At 34.7% G+C, this 22,591-nt stretch overlaps 1 protein-coding gene and 1 non-coding gene across 12 annotated transcripts in view; one reads left to right on the top strand and one right to left on the bottom strand.

Moving 5' to 3' along the window:
• The window catches only part of PlexB (plexin B), a 1,260,445-nt gene that overhangs the window by 18,789 nt on the left and 1,219,065 nt on the right, over window positions 1–22,591 (bottom strand). For 5 of the 11 annotated variants that reach the window (XM_069838306.1, XM_069838311.1, XM_069838308.1 and 2 more), the window contains 7 exons: window positions 17,807–17,949; window positions 15,509–15,642; window positions 11,865–12,213; window positions 8,937–8,996; window positions 2,648–2,801; window positions 2,279–2,464; window positions 349–703 (listed from right to left, as the gene is read on the bottom strand). In XM_069838306.1, the coding sequence (XP_069694407.1) occupies window positions 349–703; window positions 2,279–2,464; window positions 2,648–2,801; window positions 8,937–8,996; window positions 11,865–12,213; window positions 15,509–15,642; window positions 17,807–17,949 (1,381 nt within the window). The remainder of the gene's footprint in view (window positions 1–348; window positions 704–2,278; window positions 2,465–2,647; window positions 2,802–8,936; window positions 8,997–11,864; window positions 12,214–15,508; window positions 15,643–17,806; window positions 17,950–22,591) is intronic. The other 6 variants (XM_069838312.1, XM_069838315.1, XM_069838316.1 and 3 more) reach the window with 3 other exon arrangements.
• TRNAH-GUG (transfer RNA histidin (anticodon GUG)) lies at window positions 7,697–7,768 on the top strand. Its single transcript has one exon. It is a non-coding gene; the product is annotated as a tRNA-His (tRNA).

Raw genomic sequence — 22,591 nt, 5'->3', positions numbered from 1 at the left:
CCGTTAATTACTGATCTTGGTTTCATTCCTGCTCAAAGAGATTTGCTCTTGGCAAACTTTTAGCATCAAGTTTCCAACATCATATTTGTCTGAATACATATCTAAAAAGCTTCCGCAAACGTGAATAAGAATCATCTCTAGTCATGTAGAGATCTTGCTGCCAGTGTCGAGGACCAGTGCCAGTTTAGTGAAGTAATTGCAGCCAATGAACTCCAAGTCAATAATTAAGGACAGTAACTGAGCTATTGGAGTGCTACCAACGGCAAGCACATTCAGACTTCGTATTCGTTATCTGGGTTTGCAGCGTTTCTGTTTTAGCTATACGCGTGCTTCCAATTCCACACCCACCTGTTTGATTTCCAGGCATGGACCACCTCTGGATCGATGATGCCATGCCTCCTGGCTGCCTCGTCCAGGAGGTCGAAAAGCCACTTAACTGCTGGTGGGAGGGCTTCGTTTGCTGTTAGTATGGTGTTGAAGAAGTCGTCCACAAATTTCTGGATTGTGCCTTTTGTGGATAGTAACCGTGTGAGAAAGATTTCGGGGATGGCTTTGTGAGTACGTTCCGAAGTCTTATTGTTCTGGTAGTGATGCTCGTCTATTGGTCGGACCAAATGGTAGATGCGAAGGTTTGATCCTGCTTCCACATCACCGTTGGCTGTAATAATTGGAGACAGTGAGTTCGTGAAGTATGTTCCAGTGCCTGCAATCACGCATAAAATAATTTCGTCAGGGATATGTGCAGAAGAGTCACCACCCACAAGATGTCAGCATTAAACAAACAGAAAATTCCTGTGATATGATGTTTCGATGATGATTTCAAGGACAAAAATTTTATGCAAAAGAGTTAATGTAGGCTTCTAATGTTTTTCAGGTTCTCAAGCTGCTTAAACAGAGAGTTCCTATGCAGACAGATCCAAATCCAACCTCTACTTAACAGGCAGAGAGTGGGAAGCATAGGCTCTCCGCACTACTGTTATTAAGCCGATGGAAAATTACTACCTGGGATCAGTTTGCATAGAAACTATCGATATAAAAAATGAAACTCAAAACATAAAATTATTTAGGGCCAAATTAAAGAAGTACCTAATTTCTCACGCCTTCTATTCTGTAGGTGAATTCATGACATTCAATAACACTTCATGAAATTGATAGTAAAACTTTGTGTTGTACTAGTAGACTATATTGTAAATCTCGTTTATGTATATTTCATCTAGACTGTGACTATAAATTAAGATTTTATAATAGTATTAAGTTTTTTGACTTGTTCCATATTCTAGCTGTAAGCATGTATGAATACCATGGAATGTTAATAAATACAATACAATACAATACAATAGTACATGATAAAATTTTCATCAAACTCAATGCTTCACAAGACTTTTCAAGACTTGTCAATACTTTACAAGTTTCATTGTCAGGTAACTTACAATACTAGCACTTTAAGTCTTTCATAGTATTGAAATTAAATAAGAAACTTTTTTGAAGTGGGGACCACTTTTTTAAGTCAGAACAGTTCCGTGGATCACCTTACTCTTGTTCCCTTCGAAAGCAAATTTGTAATTTTTGTAGCATATTTTAATACCAGTATACTTATATTTTAAAATAGAATTAATTAATTAAAATTAATTTAATTCAATTAATTTTATATTAGTATTAACTAATTAAGTTTATGTTAATAGAAGAAAATTCATTTTCGTTTTTTCAATAATTCAAGGTATTATTGTTCGGATAATATATAACTAATTGATTTAAAAAAATTAATAAATGTTGGTATTCGCATTAATGAGATGGATGAGCCTGCCGATTCTTGCACAGTTGTTCTATACTTGGATGTATGCTGATAAGCTTAAGTCAGAGATCGTCACATACATCGAGTCGATTTCTGTAGCCTACTTTGTTTTTATTAGAGTTAGTAATGAAAACCCTTTCTCGCACAGATACGTAGAAGTAAACTGAATTATAATCTCTAAAGCACCATTGTACAGTTCACTATATTCTCTTTTCACTTGTGATGCGGTCCAGAAATTAACCCTACCTTCCGCTTGGAATTTCATTTTAAGTCCGGTCTCATTTGAGAGTCCAGTTAACTGTTCTCTTTCACTCAACGAAAGTTTGTTATTTTCAATATCGCAATGAGTGCGATCACGAACTCAGTACTGAATTGGAAGAAAAATTTGCTCGTGTATAAGCAGCTTTGGTTATTCTTATTTACAAAGCCTTTCACTTCAGACAACTCAAGTTAAATAAACAACTGAAATATCATCAGCAAACTCACAATTCTGGCAAGGTTGTTTGCAGTTCGCATTGAAGCTGTCATTTTGTCGAGGAATCAGTGACATCACTGCAGACTCTTTAACTCCGTAATGCGCCAAAGTATTTAGCTTCTTCCAGCCACAAATCGACTTTGTGGTCAAATCCTCATCCTGGAGGGTCAAATGACCTCCGCGTCCATGTCTCCATTCTGATGTAACAAACAGGAAAACAGGAATAAATTGCAAAACAGTGTGATAAAAAAGCTTTAACAAAGTGCCATATGACAGTTGATAAAATTCAACACTGAACAATCAAACCTGTACCTGATGGAAGATAATGAGCCCAAAACAAATAATTTAGTACAGCAGTTCATTATAACAATAATACGTACCCAAATCAACCTCATGGATTGATGGCCTCATTGAGAAAGGTGTATTTTTATACAAGGCATCCAGAATTTTGGATTTGACTTGACTAATTGTATCACAATCCAAAACTTTACACTGAATCTTCTCATCAAGATCATCCTGGACCACATGAAGTGTCTGTGAAAAATTCATACATGTTACCAAGACCAGAAATTATTTTCCGAAGAACATTAAACATCAAGATTAATTCTATACTTTCACATGCATTATTACACAGAAATCTAATCGTAACAGAACTTTATCATCAGAATTGGCTCACAATTATTTTGTAAAATTTTACACTTTCTCATTGGCATAAGCAATGTCACTCATTCTGTATTTGAACAGCATCACAAAGGAGGTAGAAACATACTCCAGCATTTTAAAGAGTCGAGCAAAATAATAATGTTCTATTGGAATTGAAAGTTCTGAAAATCCAGTTACGTGCTCATTATAATGAAATTAGGACATAATTGAAGAATTCAGGAGTAAAAGATGGCAAGAACCATTTCAATGAACTTTGAGTTATGGCCACTAGTTTTCTCTACTATCCACAGACTTTAAAAATAGTCCTTTTTCCCTTAATTTCGTGACCTGTGTGTTTATTATCAACATATTAAGAAGTGTTGGCTACTGCTGTTTAATATAGAAAAAGAGTAATGAACTATAAATTAGAAATTCACTAATATCCATACTCTAAGTCAGCGTTTCTCAAACTATGGTCCGCGGACCACCTGTGGTCCTCGAGGTCTGTCCTTGTGGTCCTTCGAAAAAGACAAAATAAAATAAAAATTCAAACGAATTGCGTATCTCACTAAAGCTTAAAATGTCAGAGTTTGGAAATGACACATGAGAATCGAATTTCGCTTTTTCTCTCAGTGCCGACATTTTATGAAATTTATTACTCTACCCGTCTATCGACATCCCACTCTACTCTCAGCAACAAAAGAGGGACTTAAAGCACTATGAACGTGGTGTTTCTCGCCATCTTTTCCCTGCACATCTGGCGCCACGCCTGTAACCCAGCCAGGGACTACCTGAATTCATAACAGGGGACCAAAGTACCGAACTTTAATTCATTTTTAAGATATAAGTATACTGGTATTAAAATATGAAGGGAACAAGAGTAAGATGGTCCGCGGAACTGTTCTGACTTTAAAAAGTGGTCCCCACGTCAAAAAAGTTTGAGAAACGCTGCTCTAAGTGCTTCAAAATGTGCACTTAGCATGTATTTACACATATACGTTGTCTATTTCCTATGTTCCTCTTGTATTTTTTTTTCTATTTCAATATAAAGAATTAAGAAACTTATTTCGTGCTTTTCTTAAAACTACTGTAATGACACTTACCATCTTTCACTCTGAAACCCTTCAATTTTGATTATGATTAGGAAAGTTCTTCTGATCACCACAAATAAAGTGATAATAAAGGTCATATTTAAAACAAATATCACTGTATACTCTTAAAAATTTCTGGCTTCTGTTAAGTTACTGTGAGACACTAGATGGTCATACAGAGCAAGTACTTGTCTCAGAATATACACAGAAAGTTGAAGTCTATTTACACTGATCAATTCTGTACAGTACATATGAAACAAAATAATTGTGAGCGCATTTATCTGGGGTTCAAAGACACCAGTCTGTTATACAGACGCATTATACTGAATTAAAATAACTACTACCTTTGTCCTAACCTCTTTAATTTTAATAACAATATGTCTAATCATTTTTTACTTCATCCGTAATTTTCATAACAATAAAGAAACTAAATCTAGTCTCATCAAACTCTTATAAAATCATATGTGTGCATGCAAATTCTCAATATTTGTAATAATAAAACATACATAAATAAAGAACTCACTTAAAAAATTAAGGTAGCAGTTCCCAACCTGTGGTCTGACAAAAATTACTCTTACTACGATGCTAGAGAAATACAGTAGTACCCACTTACACGTTTTCTAAGGGATCAGCACATGTAAACTTCTTATGTGGCCATACTTACATACTTACTGGCTTTTAAGGAACCCGGAGGTTCATGCCGCCCTCACATAAGCCCGCCATTGGTCCCTTTCCTGAGCAAGATTAATCCATTCTCTATCATCATATCCCACCTCCCTCAAATCCATTTTAATATTATCTTCCCATCTACGTCTCGGCCTCCCTAAAGGTCTTTTTCCCTCAGGCCTCCCAACTAACACTCTATATGCATTTCTGGATTCACCCATACGTGCTACATGCCCTGCCCATCCCAAACGTCTGGATTTAATGTTCCTAATTATGTCAGGTGAAGAATACATACACCTCAAAATGTTAATAATTTAAGAATGCCTGAATTTATAACTATGCAGTAACAGAACTACCAGAAATTGGCTTGTAGATACTGAATATGAACAAATTTTTTTTTAGTAGGTTATTTTACGACGCTTTATCAACATCTTAGGTTATTTAGCGTCTGAATGATATGAAGGTGATAATGCCGGTGAAATGAGTCCGGGGTCCAGCACCGAAAGTTACCCAGCATTTGCTCATATTGGGTTGAGGGAAAACCCCAGAAAAACCTCAACCAGATAACTTGCCCCGACTGGGAATCGAACCCGGGCCACCTGGTTTCGCAGCCAGATGCTCTGACCGTTACTCCACAGGTGTGGACTGAACAAAATTGTTCATTAGTTTAGGAGAAATCACAATACACAAACAGAAAGACAGACGGTATGCTCAAAATCACATTTTCGTTATCAGTGATGGTTAGGGTTATATACATCCTCATTTTCCCGGACATGTCCTGATTTTCAAGGAAAAAATACCGTCCGGGAGGAATTTTTAAAACCAACATGAATGTCCGGAAATTTGACCTGTGACTTACTTTTTAAAAATGCTTGGCTTTCAAACAATGGGAGCTAAGATTCTCGACATACCTAGCATCTTTTTTTACTCACGAATCAGGAGTTCAGAATGACACTCGACATTTTTTGAAGATTTGAAGTAGGCCTACAGAGCTCATTTCACTTCCATTTCCTTATCCTGGACAGTTCGCACATGACTCATATGAGGTTCTATTTGTCCTGTTATCTCAATTTTCCTGCATAATTGGTTCACATGAACTTTCTGGTGAGGATCACGAGTTCTTTACCACACTCACCGAGCATTTTGCCACTTAATTCAAATGCAGTGGTCTAAGTCTAAAGAGAGGAATCGTCTTGTTGCAGAGCCAATAAAAATTACTAGCTATTATAAAAGTACAACTTTCCTTATTTCAGTTGTGTAGCATTTCATTTGTATATATATCTTGATTACACAACTTTTAACACTGTATCACTTCAGAATATGTATGATAAGACTTTCTTGTGTTAAATTCTAAGGTACCTTGTTTACATGTTTCGATCTATTTATGGGTCATGTTCAGAACTGATCGTTGCTGGTCTTGATGGCTCTTGTTTTGTTTCCTGTGAGGGTGTGTTCGTGTGGTGTAAAGTGGAGTCAAAGAGTGTGTGTGTTCTGAAATTGAGTTGTGTGTTTAGAATTTCATTGGGGTACCAGTAGCGGCTGGTGGTCAAAATAATGAGTGTGCTACAATCTCTATATCGGCCTACTGTAGAGGCCTACACTTATGTATTTATCTTAATTTGGAGTCTCGTCTAGTGATGAAATATGAAGTCCATACGACGTTCTTTCCTACTGCAGAACTTGTCATTTGGTGTTAAACCCCTCCATCTTGGACATCATACTCCTTTCTATTGACAGTATTGCAAGAGCAGTGAGACGATCCTGGGACCTAGTGTTCCTTAAAAACGTTTTTATGCGTTCCAAGCAAGAAAAACATATTTCTGGCTCAGCAGTGGTCATTAGTGTTGTAACCAAAATATTTAACAACTTCGATACTTCACAGAATGGATCCTGTAAATTGTTGGATACTATGTATTGTGACAATTGAACAGCCATTTATATTTCGGAAGTCAGGTCTTCCGTATAGAAATCCAACGTGTATCTGGAACACTCTTTTGTTCAGTATAGTATAGCTGTTAACAGCAACTTCAACTGGTAGATGGCAGCAGCAGTCGGACACTTGAATTACCAAATACATTGTACATAGTTCCGAATTCTTCCACAAACAAGCATTCTTTCGTTACGCTTTACTTTTGCAATCTCCAAGCTGTGTTGTGCTGAAGCTGACTACAGCACTTTCCCACGTAAAAATAGCCAATCAGAGCAGTGATTTCAGCTTCGCACATGCGTATAACTGTCTACATTTTTCATGTGGAGCTTTGAGTAGCACAACGAACCCCCTGAGGCACCGAAGGCACGAAGACTAAACACTTTATAACGCGTCATGAACATAACCACGGGAAATTGTCAAATGACAGAGCAAATACTATGGTGGTATTACAAATACATTATTTGAGCCAAAATTATCATTGTGCTGTAGCACTGTAGCACATAAGGACAGGCCGCCCCTGTGGGGTACAGAGACACAGAGCCATCAAAACCAGCAACGACCAGTTCTGAAGATGACCCATAAATAGGTCGAAACATGTAAACAAGGTACATTAGAATATAACACAAGAAAGTCTTATACATATTCCGAAGTTTCATTTGTACTTGCTAAAAATTCCTTACATTTTAAAGAAAATAAATTTAACAGAGAAATGTCGTCCATTCGTTGTTTAAATGAAATTAGTTTCCTTTGGAACATGAGTGACTTAAATTTTAATCTACAGTGAAGTTTATCCTTATAGTCTTTATGTATTTCTATATGCATGCCCAGATTATACTAATTTAGGAATTAGGTATCAAAACATCCAGCATATTATTAAACATTTGACTTAATTTTAATTATTACGATGTACCGAAGTACATATGATATTTCCGTGCAGAAATTCTGTGTCATCGTCGGATCCCAGCCACTTAGTCGCTCATAACGAGCGCATTGTGCCACTGTCATACATCTATGACGCAGTGCATGAGGGTAGGCTACTAGAGGGAACCCAAGAGATGGGACTTAAAGTGAGAGGATTCAATCCGACATCGGGATGGGAATCCGGTGTGGCTTAGTGGATAGAGCATCAGCACGTGGAGCTGAAAACCCGGGTTCAAATCCCGGTGCTGGAAAGAATTTTTCTCTGTTCCACTCATCCTTCATCATATTAATTTTAACTGTTTGAAATTGAACGACTTTGACTCATTGTGTGAATTTGTATCTATAAGATGTTATTTAGGGGTTGGAAGGGTCAAATTGTTAAGGTGTCCTAATTTTGCGTTTAAAGCTATAGTAACCCTAATGATGGTAAATATGAGTATTCCCGCGAATATAGTCCGGGTCAGCTTACTTCATACCCTAAGGGTGAAACCTAACCATTTTTCCCCCATTACTACATATGCTAGTGGATTGTAGTGATTTTCTAGTTTGCAGGTTGAATTTTCTTTTGCCAACTTCGTTTCGAATTTCGATACTGACAAATACTACAAATGGTAGTGATTTTGTAACTAGAATGTTGGCAGCTGAGACAAATATAGACAACATTTGTCGGTACTGGAGTTCCATGAAATTGAAATTTTACTAGATTTCTGAGCCTGTTACTGGAAACTAGTGAAATTTGAACATAATAATAATTAATATCAATATTAATATTAATGCATAATAGTTATTTTATGTGTTGCGTTGTGGTTATAATTCAAGAATATAATGAGGTAAGTTTTCAGAGTTAGTACTAATAATTTCATGTGGTCAAACAAAATAGATTTTTAGGTTAGGTCTCGTGAGTCAATTGTTAGTCAAACCAATGAATTTCGCATTGCCAGACAAAATACTTGATATATTGAGCTCTTTCTCGTATAGTTTGCCTTCGAAAATGTTACAAATTATTGAATTATTTAGAGTAACCTTCCAACATAAAGTACGGTAAATAAATAAGTTATTTAGTACGAAGGATCGTGTGATATCTTGTAACAGTTGGCAACACTGACAAGATGGAAAAAATTTTCTGTTTAGGAACTGTTCTTATGTGACCCTCACTGTATACAGGGATTGATTTTTGTAGCATCAAAATATTATTTTCTCAAAGATGGAAGTGACGAAAAAGGTTGGGAACTGCTGATATATAATCTATGCTGCCTTTGCATGTCGTTTTCCTTCTATTTCATAAGAAATGCCTCTTGCACGAGGCGTAACACTACAGCCAAGCATGATGATGGACAGCAGGCAACATCCCGACACCATTACAAGCAACCACAGAATATTGGGAATGGAGAAAATAATTAATATCCTCATTGCACATACTTGATATGTTTGGTAAGGGATTTTTTCATAATGTGGATCCTCTTGCACAAGATGGATTGTCTAGGAGAAAAAGAAAGGAAAAATATATTGACGACTACACATAAAACATGTAAGCAGTACAGAAACTCCCACACCATAAGTGACAACCAGAAAGCACTGTAACTGAATGGAATTGTAGGTACCAGAGGTGCGACACGTTCAACTGACATCAGTAAAACTTTTTCTGCCTTTATACCCTCTAAAAAAACACTTTCAGAACAATTTAAATTAAATGATATGAGGAATTTAATATGCTTCTTAACACTGAAATTTGAGTAAATTTTGATTTTAGAAGTAATTATTGCGTAATTTAAATTAAACAGGCAGGCCTACAGAAATTGTCAATTAAAAATCTATCTACTTCTACAAAATGTATGCCATGGATAAAACTCGTGTAAACAGAAGCATTTTAACTGTTTATTTGTTAATTGTTTGTAATACAATGTATAATTAACTTTGTCCAATAATTTTGAAAATTCTGATTCCACTGAAAACAAATACATTACATTTCGTCAGGGGCTAAAAAATAAATGCTAACATACCAAAAGCCAGATTCATTTGCAATATTTTGTAGAAATGGATGTGATTTTCACCACTGAAAATTTGTAATTTCAATTACATTTATTTTCATAATTAAATGATTTAAGTTATTTTTTATGGTCTTTAAGGGGAGGGGATAGTATAATTTGAGTTTTTTTTCCTAACTGATGCACATTTTTCTTTCTTTTTTTCTGTACCATAAAATAGCGTGAATAGGGACGAATTTGTACTATTTTTTATTTCTTTGTGTCAAAGATAAATATAATAATAAGAGTGTTTATTTGTTCACTCATTATGAATAAAAACATAAACACTCTTATTATTATACTTCATCTTTAATACAAAGAAATAAAAAATAGTAAAAATTCGTCTGTATTCACCCCATTTTACGGTATGTAGAAATATCATTGCTGCAACAACTTAAATTCGAAATTAGTTTTTGAGAAAAAAGAATTTGAAACCCAAATTTTGGAAAAAAGTACCAGCATGTAGTAATTTACTGAAATGGTTATATCTCAGCCATTTTTGAATATAAATTAATTTTATATATATATTACTTCTAGAAGCACATTCTTTAAAATGTTTATGCTCGACCATGCCAAACTGTAGTAATTATACACCTGTAGCAGTCCTTTAATGCATGTCATTAAAGTACACCTATTCATTAAAGTTCAGGTGTTCAGCCAATGACAAGTCAGCTTTGTACTGTTATGAAACCGCAAGTATCGATTATTCTCGGATATGCAATCGAAAGACAATTAGCGAAAAGTCACGGAGGCTGGAAATCCAATACTGTCGCAGAAGGTTATGTTCTGTTACTATAATAATTAGCGTTAATTGTATTTAATATTGAAATAAATTCAATTTGTCATCTCGTTTTTCAATTCTAAATCAATTTCCAGGTTATATCAGACTAATGTTCATCTTATTCTCTGTCTAGGTCAATGACATTCGGCCTCGGAAAAAATCAATACTTTCCCGTCTGCGCACATCTCACAATTCAGGTCAGTTCGCACATAACCATAAGAAGATTTAATTTTGAATAATTTCAAGTTAGAAATATGGTCGAGCATAAAAAGTCGTATGAAACTTGCCTATAATGGTAATTAAGACGCTCGTATGAAAATTATGAAACTCGCTTGCGCTCGTTTCATAAACAAACATACTTGCGTCTTAATTACTACCATTATAGGCTCATTGCATAATGTACTATTGTAGCATAATTTTGATACTGACTTCCAAAACTTTAAGACAAACGATTACATTTTATGAATGAATTTTAAAAGTACTTTTACAGAAACATATTTATCAAATGCAGCAAAATAACAAATTTCTGGTACAGAGAAATGTTTCCTAGTAGCCTGAAGAATATGTTCCAAATATCATGCACGTAGCATAAATACTTCGGAAAATATATAACTTTTTGTATGAGAAAAAAGTAAAAAATTAAAGTTACGGGAAATAGCAAAGTTTAGAATCATTGAAAACTCCTGTGCACCAGAGTTTTTAAAAATAGTGGTGCAGCAGCGAACAAGCCATAAATTTAATGCGCATTACATTTTATATACCATATTTTTCATATATCAGTTTATTTTAAACCAAATTTTTCTTTTCTTCTTTTACGAAAATTTACTGGTTTTCCACCATATTTGATCGTTCTTTCCCCTTGAAAAACCAGCGCATCAGAGCTTTAGATATAGAGTTGCAGCAGCTGACATAGTCAGTAATGTGCATAAAACTTTCTGTAATATATTTCTCACATATCCAAGTGTATTTTTTTTTTAAATTCAGTGGTTTTCCACCACATTAAAACCATCCTCTCCCCTTAAAGGAATTCAACTTCACTGCAGTTACAGTCATTGTGCAGAAGTTCGAACTACTATAGTAAATAATTTCACATTTCACAAATTTCAGTGAATTATCTCCTTTAAGGAGAAAGTCTCCATTTTTTTTTTACACAGAAATTAAAACTGGGTATCTGCAAAGTAATGAAACATGCGAGCATCTGCTCAGTCAGCAAACCGCACCATTCTGGTATTACACATGCAACATAACCAAAATTTTGACACAGTAATAATAGAATTTTTTATTAATAAATTGCATTAATACACTATAATCTGTCTAAATAAGTTATTATCCCATATGCTTTAAGAAGAAAATGATCTGTTAGTATGAACTATTAAAAAAGATGAGAGCCAAGAAAGCAGCAGCCATTTCTAGCCCTGAACAATTAAACAACTCGTCGTACCTTTCAGACGTCATGCAAAAAGTAAGCTGATAATTACTGCTACAGATTCCTACAGTCAGTGAATGCAACCAAACGAGTCAGAAACGGTGAGCGTTACTTACAACCATGCCATGCTCTATCTGTTCTCGCAACAAGCGTTCCTCTGAGAGGGAATAGCGAGCATCGTGGGTAATGGCGTCAACAGGCCCTTTCTCAATCTGATGCTTGATGGCCTTGAAGAGGAGGAACAAGGACGAGCCAGCATAGTCTTTCAAGTAGTTGTACATGCAAAGAGCCATCCAGTTGGTTAACATTTTCTCAACCACTGATTCAGTTCTTCGGAGCATCAGTTGTGGATGTTTAGTGCCCACAGATTTATCGATCAGTCGCAGTAGAAGGCTCCTCAGGATGTCAGTGGCATACTCCATTTTGCCCATGAGTACAACCATCAAGAGCGAAGCAACGTTAACTCTGTTGAGAAAGAACACACTCAATGAAATACTTGTAAATAATATTTTCGGTATGAGAAATCAGCATAATTCTACCCATTAGAATAAGCACTTGAATATGTCAGTAGAAAAGGGCCCATCTACAAAATTAAACATTTCAATAGAGAGAAAATCTGAACAACATTCAAATTATTTTCTATGCATTAGGCTGCTCTTCAGTGTGTTACTCAAATTTCTGAAAAATCTATTTGCATACTTACCGACTCCAAGGGGGCTATATTTAATATAATTAAATATGTACCAAACCTATATACACATAGAATTATTCCAATTCAGAAACAACTAAGTAAACTAAAAGAATTCAAAAAGGAAATAACATTTCAATGGATACCTAGTCATTGTGGTATATCTGGAAACGAGAAAGTCGATAATATTGCAAAACAGCAACATATTTGCAACCAAGACCTCTTCAAGTGATATCTCTATCCAATGCTTTTGCTTCAGTAAAGTCTCAAACCTATGGATCAACAATTGGCTCTCTTCTGACAAAGGAAAAATTTTACAGTCTGTTCAAAAGAAACCAAATGACCTGGAAATGTACAAAAACTTGCCCAGACATGTTCAAACATTTTTAACAAGAGCCAGAACAGGTCATATTGTCACTCAGTTGTACCTACAGCGATTTCACATTTCTGATAATCCTACTTGTCTGTGGTGCAATAATCATGATGAAGATCTGGAACACATTCTTCTATACTGTCCATCCATAAACCACAAAAGAAGTCAATTAAAATCATCAGTACCAGTTGTTGCAGAAGACACAGCCCTGCAGTATATATTGACTACACCCCACCTCTGGCTACTAGCAACAGGCATCTATAATGAACACCAATCAAAATACCCCTCATTTCTCGTGAAAAACAACAACTGAATAGACTATAGTGGACTATAGTGGACTTTATGTTGTCAGCAAACAGCTGAATACATTAAGAAGATTGATTTTCTATGCATTAGGACAACCTTCTTGAAACTGTGAAAAGCTTGGAGTCGACTTAGTGGATCTTTCTTCTACTCTAGTCTCATGATGGAATGTATTTTAATACGATGAAATGTAGATGGGCTCTTTTTCTACTGACCAATTCAATAGCATATTTTTCAGTGAATAAATGTTTCAAACATAAAAGTATATTTCGTAACCAGATGGCACCGTTTTGGGAGGTGTTTCACCCACATCAGTGGGTTGGTGATTACCAGATATATTACTTTTTATTTTTTTAACACTCATTCGCCTACATCAGTAGCTGGTGATCACCAAAGATACATTACTTTTTTTTTATATTTTAACACATTTTAAAAGTTTTATATTTTAATAAAAAGTATTGCAAAGTAAACTTCAAGAACACTGAATAAAATTTGCTTTCACAACATGTATGTTGTAAGTCATTACCATGGATGGATATATAATAGGATGCGAAACTTACTGAGTTTCCCGTGACACATACTAGAGGCACTATTGTAGAAATTGATCTTGCTGCCACCTGTTGGGAGGAGGGGCATTATTACATCTAGCAGCGCACCAAGTAGCAAAAAGAGTAACTAATTACTCCATGTATTTAGCAGCGCACCTGGTGACGAAAATGTTAAACTCTGCAGAAAGTATTCCCTCCCACCCTCATCGATATTCAAAACTAACCCAATTTAAAATAAAACATTTACATTTTTATTCCTCACAGCATCTTCTACTGAAAATTCTTACTGGAGCCAACAGGAAGATAAAAGAGACGATCTATTTTACACTACCCGATTAAAATATAACCAGACAGAGACAAAAAATAAAGCAAAAGATTAGATAATTGGGATTGTATTCTTTGGGTATTTATTGTACAGCGCAATGGAAAAGTCTGCAAGAACTACTTAGATAGTTCAATTGATTATATTACTATTACTTTACAATACATTCAACAACACTATTTTACAACGTCCATAAACATCACTGTTTATACACACATGTAGTATCACTTTATGTTCACTTGTTAACAAGTTTCTGTCTGCCATCTTGTCTCCTCGAGCAATATCTCGAATGGATAAATAGAGAACTCTGGGTAATGTACCCAACACATAGTTCTAATGTTCACCACCTACGACGTTGGGCGCTGATCATCTTATTTCAGCCCCCTGCTGCCAGATGGTGCTGACCGCAGTTTCGCATCCTATTATATATTTATCCATGTCATTACTGTGAAAATTCAATAAATACTCCAGAATTACAGATTCATTCAGTTGGCTATGTTACACACAATGAATTGAATTAGAACAGGTAATGGTGACAGTTAAACATAAGAAGTGGATTTAAACGAAGTAAATATTTTAGCGTCCAAGATTTTTATACTAATACTAATATAACATTGTGTTTGATAAAACCGCCTCCATATGTTTCCAGTTTATTATTTCTGACTAGAGGCGTCATTTAGAGGGTGAGACAAAGGCAACTGCCCCTTGTGAGTTTAAGATTACAAAAAAATAATAACTAACTAGTACTATTGACGAAAATAAACGTGAGAACAGTACCTTTAATGTTAAAATATTCCACTTTCATAAATGCTTAAGAAATAAACGAGATTTATTGCGACTAATTCTGAAATGTATTTTCCCGTTAGGAATGCACAGAAAATCTGGTGGTTTAATCCATATTATTAAGTGTTAAAATTTCCAGAGTACAAAATAAATTTATGAAGACTATAGTCATACTCCTAGATGGGAATTGACAATTGTTTTACTATTATTTTTTAGTGTACTGCATGTTCAATCAACCCATGTTTTTCGGAGAAAATAATGTGTAAAGAATTCAATACTTTCACTTACAAATATTACACGTAGTTCATACCTAACATTACTGATACCCCGCCCTATATAACATTTTACACTATTATGTGGTCAAAATTTACCATGACCTCAGCTTCCAATGTTATAGGCACAGTGTTCTGGAATGCTTTAGTTTTTGTCATAATTGACTTCCTATCTCAAAAGCGAACTGTTAATACAGATTGCTATCAGGAAAGTCTCAAAAAGTTTCGTCAAGTACTGTGACAAACCTGACAGAAACACCATGCAATGTATTGAAAGAAATGACTGGAAAATTCTGTTTCACCCCAGACTCCTTACAGCCCAGATTTAGCACCGGTCATGCTTATTCAATTATGCCTTATTCAACAGTAAAGTTATTCTCACTGATTGAATTATTTACACACGTCAAATGCTCTGCAATCAAATTCATCAAATCGGATATAACTAGATACTATACTCCCAAATTCACTTACTTGTCTCTGATGTTGAATGATTTCTGTGCCTCTAACGTCTCTATGAAGGTGAGAATGAAACATTTATTGTTGATAAGTTGTTCAAATTGGAGCATTGCAGCATCATAGTTCGTTCTGGGTCCATTGATTCGAGCCTGGAATAAAAGTTAGAATAACCTCAATATGGTATCTAGAGAAATAATAACAAATAAACACTTCACAAAATGTAAATATTCGAGAACTTCCTCAGAAATTCTTGTAATTGCTTTTCTTTAGACTCTTTCGACAGTCACATTCTAGCAAAACATTAATTTTACTCAATCAACTACTTTAAATACTGATCTAACGAAGAAAGGAGCAAAATTTTCTTCATATTTTGTCAACGTTTAATTCTTTCCTGTACAAGATATGATAACTTGCACCAGAACACATGTTACAAGTCTTGGCTGGTGTTGACAAATTTCAATAACAAAATTTAGTCAGCTGAAGAAGCAATCAAGTGTGAAATAATTTATGAAGTTACGCAGAGACAATAACTTTTCCTTAAAAAGAATTTTTGTGTGACCTTTATATAAATACCAAGAAAGTCAAGATCCACATAAAGATAGGTCAATAGAAAACGTGGTTACCACATATTTCGTTCGCAGTGCTCAATTATTAAAACTAAAACATGAAATTGCCATCAAAAAGACATTCTGACTGCGTTTGGGGATTATCTCTTATACTACTTCTAATCACGAGCCTGGGTGAATCCTGTTCCAAACCCTATAACTTTGAAAAAAACTTTTGCGTATAGCTGGGGAATTGAACTCGAAATCTCTTCCATCATATTTAGGCAAGCTAATGACTACACCAAGGAGGTGGTCATATGTTACACTTTTATATACTATTCTTCTAAATTAAAATTCACAAAACAATTTCACATACATAAGCAGGTACGCAGAAATTTTCATGTGAATAACCCTGAAACATGGATAGGTCAGTCAAATCCATTTCTATTACAAATGAAATAATAATAATAATAATAATAATAATAATAATAATAATAATAATAACGATAATTTATTATTATTATTATTATTATTATTATTATTATTATTATTATTATTATTATTATTATTATTATTAATGTAATAAATTTCGTAGCATCTTGATGTGATGCAATATATTTTAATTTATGGGAATGAAGCTGAAGAAATGAAACAGCCCAAAATATTGTCCTTCTAGTGTCCTGCATTGAAAGCCAAACAATATTTTAACGTTTTGACAATTTTTTTAAGCTAGAAAAGTTACAATTCCAATAAAAACTGTTTTTTTTTTTCCACTGATACTTTTTTCGTTAAATGAAGACACTGTGATTGGGATCAGTTTTCGATATTTGGAGCAAGAGTGTACATTACCGGTAATGATTGTAATACATGTTAGATGGAACATACAATTGCAATAATAATTTCGTAATGTATACGTAATTTATACATATATTTTACTTTTTATTGAACGATACCATTTTGCAGTCCTTGTATCTTTGTTTCATATGAAAATATAAAGGATGGTCCACACCTGTGGAGTAACAGTCAGCACGTCTGGCTGCGAAACCAGGTGGCCCGGGTTCGAATCCCGGTCGGGGCAAGTTACCTGGTTGAGGTTTTTTCCGGGGTTTTCCCTCAACCCAATACGAGCTGGGTAACTTTCGGTGCTGGACCCTGGACTCATTTCACCAGCATTATCACCTTCTTTTCATTCAGATGCTAAATAACCTAGATGTTGATACAGCATCGTAAAATAACCCAATAAAATAAAAAATTAAATAAAATGTAAAGGATGCAAAAGACTGTGTTATCTGTTGCATTCCCCCCCCCCCCCCCCAGAAATGGTAATATAATAATAATAACCTTTGGGTACCTCTCAATCTCCTGAATATATGAATAAATATTCAGTCTATAAAAATGGATTTAACTTTCCTTTTAAAATAATAATCTTTACGTTCTTAAGGATATTATAAAGCAATGGTTTGAAAAACATAAAAACCACAAACCACAGACAATAAAACAAACCAAGGAGGTATTTAATTATTAAGAAATAAGTGCGCCAAAATAAATCCGTGGCAGGGAAATTAATTTGCAAACACAGCACAGTACATAATGTATTAAACAGGCATTATTTGCAGTAGAGACACCACCAGGTATTAGAAAATTAAAACCCAACAGTGAAAATCAAAATAAAAACAAAAAATATTTTAACACCGCATCATGCAGGATGCATTGAAGTTTGGGGTGTAAATTTTCAAGCTACAATGCTGTTTTCCAAATACCTCCTTACCTTTGGATCATTTAGAATTGGGTGATCACTTACACCAGGAAAAAACACCTTCATAATGTAGTTCTTGTGGTCTAATGTTGGGATTCCCGAAGACTCCAGATCGGCCGTGAGGTCTGTCATGTCAGTTTGGAGTTCAGCAAATGCTAGACAAAAAACAAACTGATCAATACTTCTGCCTACACGTTATTACACTAATATTCCCAATGCTGCAGCATGCATGGACACCAAAATCTAATAATTTAACCCGAAGAAAGCTTCCATTGCATTGGATATATTTATGCTCCCAGAAATTATGCAGGCACCAATATGTTACTCACAGTTCTATATACAGCCTGCCACAAAAATAAACAAATATGGATGGAAGTGGGCAAAAATATAGGACTGCTAAAAACTTTGTTAGAAAAATTCCTCCTCAGCTGAGCCAAGGTTTAATATTCTCTCAAATACCTAGTGGGACAAAGTGGAAGATGGAGAATTAAGACTCTGAGATCCTCAACAATCACAAAAAGTCTGTATTTTAAGAAAAGGAAGTCATTCTAAGTTTCTACACATAATTAATAGAAAAATGTAGGTCTGTAAGGTATGAAAAGAGGGTTCCTATGTCATATTTTTGGCAAGTTTGTCATTTCTTATTAAAAACACAAAATTACTTAGTCACATGTTAAAAAGTGTTAAAATTTTAAAAAAGGTATATACCTTCGACAGATGGCTCGTTTCGATTTTTCATTTTATTTTGTTATTTTACGACGCTGTATCAACATCTAGGTTATTTAGCGTCTGAATGAAATGAAGGTGATAATGCCGGTGAAATGAGTCCGGGGTCCAGCACCGAAAGTTACCCAGCATTTGCTCGTATTGGGTTGAGGGAAAACCCCGGAAAAAACCTCAACCAGGTAACTTGCCCCGACCGGGATTCGAACCCGGGCCACCTGGTTTCGCAGCCAGACGCGCTGACCGTTACTCCATAGGTGTGGACGCCCATTTCGATGTGATGTTACGTCTTCATCAGTGTCTGTTGAACTACTGGTGATCTTGAATTCCGCGATGTGCATTTGTCGATTGTAGGGGTGGGGGTATGTTGCTGTTATGGTGGGGGCTCGTTGTTGGTGTTATGATGTATCATGACGTCGAATAATGTGTGGGTATTGAACTGTAATTGTGTATTAAGTAAATGTTGTGGGTATGTTATTGTATGTTTATATATTTCGTATTGTTCTAAGATGTTTAACTGTGAACTTTTTGGTGTGATGTTTAAAATTTCCATATCTGTTTCTATATTATTGTAGTCATGATTATTATTGATAATATGTTCTGCGTAATTTGATGTGATGTAGGGTTTGGTTATAGCTTTAATGTGTTCATTATATCTTGTGTGAAAGGATCTTCCTGTCTGTCCTATGTAAAAATGTGGGCAACTATTGCATTTTAGTTCGTAAACTCCAGTTGAATTATATTTATTTGAATGTTTAATGTGATTATTTAGATATTTCTGTGTTATGTTATTTGTTTTGTATGCTATCTTGTATTTTAGTTTTCTGAATGAAGTTGCAATTGTGTGAGTATTGGTATTGTGATATGTTAACACCATAACAGCAACATACCCCCACCCCTACAATCGACAAATGCACATCGCAGAATTCAAGATCACCAGTAGTTCAAGAGACACTGATGAAGACATAATATCATGTCGAAACGGGCCGTCTGTTGAAGGTATATACATTTTTTTTTTTAATTTTAACACTTAAAGTGTGACTAAGTAATTTTATGTTTTTAACAAAGTGTTAACGTGAACTTTAATCAATGATATTTCTTTTTCTTGTTGATTGGACTGGGAAGATAGAACTTGTGAAGGAAAATTATTCCTTCACGTTTTCATTACAACTGTTATCAATTTCAATTTTGAACAAAGTCCTATTAGGCCTACTGTCTGAATATAGTTCCAAACATTGTAAGTCATTACTGGTACAAAATAACATTGTGATCTTGTAATTTTACCAGTAAAATGTATTGTTACTAGCTTCTCTGTCTGATGCAAACATTTCTGGGACAAAGTACAGTTAACTTTTTCCAGACAAATTTCATCACAAGATTCTTGTGGACAGAAAGAATTAATGCACTCCCTCGAGCACAACCCAGATGTGGCTATTGTTGACATCTAGTGTAAGGCTTTCCGCACTCACAATTTTTTATCTGTAACCACAATAAACAGAAGCAATTCTGTCTCCAAAAGTTCTTCAAAATTTCTAGAGCATCAACAGTACCCACATCAATAAAGCGATATAAGCTTCGAATAACAATACTATGAATTTTGCCTATAACATTTTATGCCCATAACACAAAACCCACAAGCATGAATATGAACAATTATTGCACATTTTCTATATGTACAAGTATTTTAACGTAGCACTACCTTATTTCATAACAGGCATAATTTCAATTTGTGGATACAGACTTCATGTTATTGTAAAATGAACAACCTGGAGCTACAAGTTTCTGAAAAGAGAAAAAGTAGAGGGGCTAGGTGGGAGGTGCAGGTTACGAACCAGTGTGCAGCAGAACCTCAATTATTCTAGTATGCAACGTGGAAAAAGTACATAAACATGTGCACGGGTTTTGAAAATGCTTCGAGAAATTATGATTTTTTTTAAAACAAAAAGGAAAAGTTTTCTTGACAAAGAAAATAACGTGGTCTAGGAAATAAAGGATAACCATCACTGTACATCAGCTATCATACTGTCTAAAAGTACTGAAGGTGTAATAATTTTGGTTTTAGTGTAATATGAATTTGAATTTAAATTAGCGCAGCGGTTCCCAATAGGTGGTCCGCAGAACTAAAGTGAATTTTCAAATTATGTTTTAATTAAACTTAACTTTACCACGTTCTCTGGTTTCTCCCAGATTGATGAAATAGGCCTATGTTTCGCTTATATCAGAATTTTCAGACATATCTTACCAGAAATGAAATTGCTCGACGAAACTCTTGCAACTTTGCCTACATAAGTGGTATTTTTAATTTTTTTAATTATCTAAATTCTAGTCCTATTATAAAGTCTCAATTTATAGTCACAGTCTAGATGAAATATATACAGAAGAGATTTACAATATAGTCTACTAGTACAACACAAAGTTTTAGTATCGATTTCATGAAGTGTTATTGAATGTCCTGAATTCACCTTCAGAATAGAAGGCGTGAGAAATTATGTACTTCTTTAATTTGGCCCTAAATAATCTTATGTTTTGAGTTTCATTTTTTATATCGATAGGGAGGCTATTACAAATTTTTACTGCCATATAACGCACTCCTTTTTGATAGCATGATAGACTTGCCGATGGAGTATGAAAGTCATTTTTTTGACGTGTATTTATGCTATGAACTGTTGAATTAGTTACAAAGTTTTCACGATTACATAAGAGGAAGATTATTAATGAAAAGATATACTGACAAGCCACGGGCATTATTTGTAGTTTTTCGAAAATAGTCCTACACGATTCCCTAGATTTGGCACCTACCATTATTCTAATTACTCTTTTTTGTAATAGAAATATACTGTTACTATCTGTGGAATTTCCCCAGAATATTATTCCAAAACTCATTATCGAGTGGAAGTATGCAAAGTATATTGTTTTTAAGGTATTGATATTTAACTTACCATCTTTTGCATAGATCTAATAGAAAAACAAGCTGAATTTAGTTTGGGGGTAATTTCTTTAATATGATTTTTCCAATTTAACACATGATCTGTGACATTCAAAAGTTGGGAACCGCTGAATTAGAAAAGTGCAGTAACCAAAGCAAAAAATATATTCTCACTGTATATTTAAATGTGATTGTTTGCTAAAGAAACTAGCATAAATTACCATGTCAAATAAAAATGCCTGTGTACTGTAAAGGTTCAAAATGACTGAATTTCGTTGATGGGAATATAGAATGTTGCAGCAACAGGGAATGGTAAAACCAAGTCTGTATGATAAATAAATAACATAGTGTTCTAATTTAAGGGGATACTATGGTGAATTAATGGTGAAAAATTAAGAAAATCGATTAAAAAATTTATTGTGGCTCTCTATTTAGACCGAGCTCAAAAAGCTAATTAATTTATGTTCCCATGACTATTTTCAAGCTTTTGAGCTAACATGGATTAAAAATTGTGAAAATTGTGACGCAAGGAGCCTTTTTAGTGACGTCAATATAGAATACATTTAAAAAAATATAATTTCAAAACTATTAGCCCTAATGGCACAAAATTTTGTACAGATGATAATATTGTAGGCATGTTTATGTAGTTTACTTACTTACTTACTTACAAATGGCTTTTAAGGAACCCGAAGGTTCATTGCCGCCCTCACATAAGCCCGCCATCGGTCCCTATCCTGTGCAAGATCAATCCAGTCTCTATCATCATACCCCACCTCCCTCAAATCCATTTTAATGTTATCCTCCCATCTACGTCTCGGCCTCCCTAAAGGTCTTTTTCCTTCCGGTCTCCCAACTAACATTCTATATGTATTTCTGGATTCACCCATACGTGCTACATGCCCTGCCCATCTCAAACGTCTGGATTTTAAGTTCCTAATTATGTCAGGTGAAGAATACAATGCGTGCAGTTCTGTGTTGTGTAACTTTCTCCATTCTCCTGTAACTTCATCCCGCTTAGCCCCAAATATTTTCCTAAGCACCTTATTCTCAAACACCCTTAACCTATGTTCCTCTCTCAGAGTGAGAGTCCAAGTTTCACAACCATACAGAACAACCGGTAATATAACTGTTTTACAAGTTCTAACTTT

The sequence above is a fragment of the Periplaneta americana genome, chromosome 10 (assembly GCF_040183065.1).
Source record: "Periplaneta americana isolate PAMFEO1 chromosome 10, P.americana_PAMFEO1_priV1, whole genome shotgun sequence".
Lineage (NCBI taxonomy): Eukaryota > Metazoa > Arthropoda > Insecta > Blattodea > Blattidae > Periplaneta > Periplaneta americana.
This window is presented reverse-complemented; position numbering and strand designations above follow the sequence as displayed.